The sequence below is a fragment of the Nannospalax galili genome, unplaced genomic scaffold (assembly GCF_000622305.1).
Source record: "Nannospalax galili isolate Female #2095 unplaced genomic scaffold, S.galili_v1.0 scaffold664, whole genome shotgun sequence".
Taxonomy (NCBI): Eukaryota; Metazoa; Chordata; class Mammalia; order Rodentia; family Spalacidae; genus Nannospalax; species Nannospalax galili.
This window is the reverse complement of record NW_008354274.1, coordinates 3526989-3532363: the sequence shown is the minus strand read 5'-3', so window position 1 is coordinate 3532363 and position 5375 is coordinate 3526989. Positions and strand designations below refer to the sequence as shown.

The 5375-nt window shown below is 48.9% G+C and overlaps 1 protein-coding gene across 2 annotated transcripts in view; it reads right to left on the bottom strand.

Annotated features, from left to right (window-relative positions):
* Snx8 (sorting nexin 8) overlaps positions 1–2619 on the bottom strand; it is a 51735-nt gene extending 49116 nt beyond the window's left edge. Inside the window, exon 1 of one of the 2 annotated variants that reach the window (XM_008851405.2) lies at positions 2466–2619. In XM_008851405.2, coding sequence (XP_008849627.1) covers positions 2466–2559 — 94 coding nt within the window. In that variant the 5' untranslated portion in view covers positions 2560–2619. The remainder of the gene's footprint in view (positions 1–2465) is intronic. The other variant, XM_029555158.1, reaches the window with a different exon arrangement.
* Between the last annotated feature and the right edge of the window lie 2756 nt (positions 2620–5375).

Genomic DNA, 5375 nt, shown 5'->3' with positions numbered 1-5375 from the left:
TCCAAGTACAATCGATTATGACTAGTAATAATCAGATACATACAGATTAGAGATGCATGAGCCAGCATCTCTGTTAGTGGCAAAAACAATGAGTCTTTCTTCAAGGGACAATATATTCTAAAATGAAATGGAGATCTTTTTTAAACGTTGGAATCTCGTTTAATTTTATGTCTTATAGAGTTTATAATGAGTAAAAGATTATATAAGCATAATAATTCATCTGTAAACCTAGAAATGTACAGCCAATTTTGAAAGAGATGTACCCTGGCTCAGAAAAATGTTATTGAATAGGTTAATGCTGTTGTAATGAAATGCTTCTTCTAATTGAAAAAAAAGAAAAGAAAAGAAAAAGAAAACGTGCACACGCACTGTGGGTGTTCTCCTATAAAGCACACACAACTTAAGCCTCAAATAAATAATAATCAGACTCAGTGCTGAAAACTAAAATGAACACAATTTTTTTCTGGCAATCCCAAAAGCACTACAAGCACAGAGACATCACAATCCTGACATGAAAAGGACCGGCGGCTCTGAGGTATAGACAAAGGCAGAGAAGAAAGTATTTGCTACACTAGTTTGTTGTTTCAGATGCCCAAACTCAGCCAACTGTGAGGGTATATGCCCACAAGCAAACGCTGAAGAGGAAGGACGGATGGCCGTCAAAATCCAACTGCAAATCTGTGCGGCTTACTGTCTGTGGCCTCAAATCTGAGTGAGCCTGACAGCTCTACCAGCAAAGGCACTGGCCGGATGAACTGAGTTCCAACCCCAGAACCCACATAAAGGTGGGAAGAGAAAAATGACTCCATTATGTTGTCATCTGACCTCCACATACACAACACTATTTTGTTTTAAAAAACTCATTCTCAAAGATTTAGGTTTTCTGACCTCAGCCCATCTAGTCAAAGTCATGAAGACACACTTTGGGTAAGCTACTTCCCAACAGGCAAGAAACATTTCCTTTACCACCTGACCAGATTAGGTGCCAGGTTTCACAGGAATGAATGGACATGCCCTGCCTGAAGCCCTGTTTTTAGACTCATATAACTGTGAGGCCTATAAATACTGAAGAACTGCTTGGCTGCAGATAAGAAAAGCACATCTAGGCCAGGCAGAGTGGTGCATCTCTGTATTCCCAGAACTAGCAAGGCAGAGGCAGGTGGATCTCTGTGCGTTCCAGGCCAGTCAGAGCTATATACAGTGTCAGATCCCCTGGAACTGGAGTTATGTCTCAAAAACAAACAAAAAAGCTACCTCCCATCACACCACACCCCCAGGCAAAACCACTGCTAGTGGGGGCCATTAGATGAGTTCTGCAGAAATCGGTATGGGGTACCCTGTATTTGCAAGAGATCTCCTGTCCATCACCATTGCCTCAAACCACTAGGAACTAATTTAAGAGTCAGGCAGAGGGCTGCTCCTGCAGAGGACAGGAGTTCAGATCCCAGCACCCATATCCGGCAGCTCACACTCGGCTTGTAACTCCAGCTCCAGGGGATTCAATAAATAAAATAAATCTCTCTTAAAAAAAAAAAAAAAAAAAGAGCCAAGCATGGTGGCCCACGCCTTTAACTGGAGCACCCAGGAGACAGAGGCAAGTTGATCTCTGTGAGATCCAGGCCAGCCTGGTCTACATAGCGAGTTCCAGGTCAGCTGGGTCTTCAGAGACCGTCTCAAAAATCCAAAGAAAAAAGGGCCAAACAGAAGTAGCTTTCTGATCCAAACACAGTCCTATTCCCAAGTAACCCTGGGAAGAAGTCCAGCAAGGGGCCCTGGTACATACACATACATGATGGAGTCCAAACTTCATGGGCCCAATGTCCCACTGAACAGGGCTCCTGCACAAACTTACAAACTCCAAGTGAGAGAGGAAAAAAAAGACTATAGGCCAATTCTGGGGGGACTTCCGCCTAGACGGGTCTTTCTGTCAATCAAAGGCATTCACTCATGCCCTCCCTCCCCGGGGGTTCGTTGTCACTACTCTAGCCCTTCCTAGAGAAGAACCTGTCCCTTAGTGCTCTAGATGGTCATCCTCAGGGACAACTGGCCAGCCCTGGCCGGAACCCACGAGGCCCTGTCCCAACCCTGACACCTCGGGCCACCGGGGTGCGTCTCCAGTCTCCCCAGCCCGAGGGCCACAGGAAAGCACTCTTACACCACAAGTGCATCTGTCTCACGGCTCGTGATCATCACACATTAACACACACCACTCTCCAGCTGAGCGTCTTCCAAGGTGGGATCAGAAAATAAAGGTCCAGGTGCAACCACGCACTGACGCGAGGACTGGACTGTCCCCTAGGATGCTCTCAGGAGGGCCAGGTGGTACCCGGGTGCGATGCGCCTGGCCGTGCAGGGTGGGAAGGGATGCAGGGAGCAGGAAGGCAGGAAGTGACCCGAGTATCCGTGTGGACCCCCTGTCTACGGAGGGCCACCGTGCCACGTGCCCGGTCCACCCCGCGCCCTACCTGTGGCCGGGGGATCCGCCTCCTCCTCTGCCTCTGTCTCTGCTGCCGCCGCGACTGCCGGCGAGGGCAGCGGGTCCATAGCGCGGCCAGTCATGTGAGCCCGCGCGCCCACGTGACTTCCTCCCGCGCCCGCCGGCCCGCCCCGCCCACGCCAGCTCTTGTCCGGCCTGGCCACGCCCACCCCGACCTCGCCGCGCCCACTCACGGCGAGGCCACGCCTCCTTCCTCGTGGGCCACGCCCCCAGCCACGTGGCTCCGGCCTGGTCTGTGCTTTCGCAGCCAGTGTCCAAGCTGCTACCGAGAATCGCCACCGCCCCGAGGTCGCTGTCACTTACCTGGGAGTCATCTCATCCCCAGGGTCGCTGTCACTCACCCGCTTGCTCTGGGCGAGGCTGGGACTCACTCTGTTCCCCATTCAACTGCCTGCCCCCTCCTGTCCACTCACCCAGGCTTTGCGTGTCCAGTCACCCCATTTGTTAATCCATCTGCTCACCCACCCACTCGATCCCACACCCAGGACTGTGGGCAGGCACCGTGCAGGATGCTGAGGACTTAAATGTGTTCTAGTACTTTCTAGGATCTGGAACTGGAACTGCTGGCTAGACAGCAGGTGCCCTCACTTTAACTGGTCAGTTCTTTGAAGAGTCCTAAAAAGAAGCAATAGTCTCTGTTTTGTTTTTCTTTTTTTAATTATTATTTTTATTGTTTTGCGACAGGGTCTCACTATGTAGCCCTAGCTGGCTTGGAACTCCCTACGTAGACCAGGCTGGCCTTCTACTCACAGAGATCTGCCTGCCTCTACTGGGATTATAGGCCTGAGTCACCATGCCCAGTTTGTATGCATCTTTTTTGTTTATTTGTGTTTTATGTGTATGAGTGTTTTGCCTACATTTATATAAGTATACCACGTCAGTAAGTGCCCACTGAAGCGGAAGCCAAAGGAGGGTGTTGGATCCCCTGGAAGTGGAGTTACAGTTGTTAGCCACCATGTAGGTGCTGGGAACTGAATGCAGGTCCTCTGCAAGAGCAACCAGGGCTCTTAACTACTGAGCCATCTCTCCAGCCCCATTATTAGTTTTAATTATGTGTACATATTGCAATGGGGAATTGTGCATGAGAGTGCAATGCTGGAGTTACAGGCTGCTGTGAGCTGCCCCACATGGGTACTAAGGAATCAAACTCAGGTCCTCTGGAGGAGCAGTACCTCCTTCAACCTCTGAGTCATCTCTCCAGCCCAGTAGTCCCTAATTGTTTGCAGATGTCCTGACCATTCTCCTTTCTTGCTACTGGGGACTGAGCCCAGCGGTTCCCACATGCTAAGCAAGCACTCTATATCATAGATCTCTATACCCAGATAGATATTATGTTTTGTTTGTTTTGATGTCTCACTAAGTTACCCAAGCTAGCCCTGAACTCACTTTACCCGAGATGACCATCCTCCTGCCTCAGCCTCCCAAGTAGCAGGGGATACTCCTATGCACAACCAAACCCAGCCGCCTGTCTGTTAGAAGGGAATAAGGTTGTGGGAGGTGCAGGAGCAGTGTCTGAAATGGTGTGATACACGGAGCAAAGAAAGATCTTGTGTTCCCAGAGAAATAAAAGCAAAGAGGAGAGGGCCCGGTGGGGGTGCATGCCTGTAATCCCAGCTCTAGGGAGCCTGAGGAAGAAGGCTCTTGAGTTCAAGGGCAATCTAGGCCAGACATGGTGTGACAGGCCTGTAATCCCAGCACTCAGGAGGCAGAGGCAGGAGGATCTCTGTGAGATCAAGGTCAATCCCGACTATATAGCAAGTTCCAGACCAACGGGGGCTACAGAGAGACCCTATCCCCCCAAAAGACCTTTGTCCAAACTTGGAACACCTTATTGTCCCACCACAGCAGGATATCCACCACCAATGCAAGCAGGTACAATCAGTCATGTTCTCCCACAGACAGACACAGGGTAGTTTTCTGAAGTCACAGTGGACAAGGCAGAATCCTGTGACCCTCTGCCCTGATCTGACGGCTGCTTCCTTCCTCCACCCTGACTTCCTTTCCTTTCAGCTGCTTTGGCCACCAAATGATATATTCAGCATTTTCCCCAGGACACACACACACACACACACGACTCATTTCCTGGCATTTGGCATCTATATTTTTCTCTCAAAAGTGTCTCTTTGAGGGCTGGAGAGATGGCTCACCACTTAAAGCGTATACTGCCCAGACACCTCTGGTCTCCAAGGGCAGCTGCACTCACCTGCACAGGCACACAAATATACACATAATTCAAAATAATAAAAATGGGCTGGAGAAATGGCTCAGTGTTTAAGAGCATTGGCTGCTCTTGCAGAGGACCTTGGTTCTGTTCCCTGGACCCACATGATAACTAACAATCATCTGCAATTCGAGTTCCAGGGAATCGGATACTCTTCTGACCTCCATGGGCGTCGCATGCTCAGGCACAATTACATACATGCAGGCAACCACTCATATGCATAAAATGAATTTTTAAAAATATTTTATTATTTTTGTTTTATGTATATGAGTGTATTGCCTGCATGTATGTGAGTGCACCCGTGTCGTACAATGCCATGGAGGTCAGAAGAGTATAAGATTCCCTGGAACTCGAATTGAAGATGATTGTTAGATATCATGTGGGTCCAGGGAACAGAAACAAGGTCCTCTGCAAGAGCAATTAGTGCTCTTAACCACTGAGCCATCTCTCCAGCTCCACATAAAATGAATTTTAAAAATAATAATACCCTGTCACAGTGGCACATACCCAGGAGGCAGAGGCAGGGAGATCTCTGAGGTTAAGGCCTGCCTGATCTGCATAGCAAGTTCTAGGCCAGCTGGGGCTACAGCAAGACCCTGTCTCAAAAAATAAAATAAATAATTAAATAAACAAATAAATACAAAATAAATTTTAAAA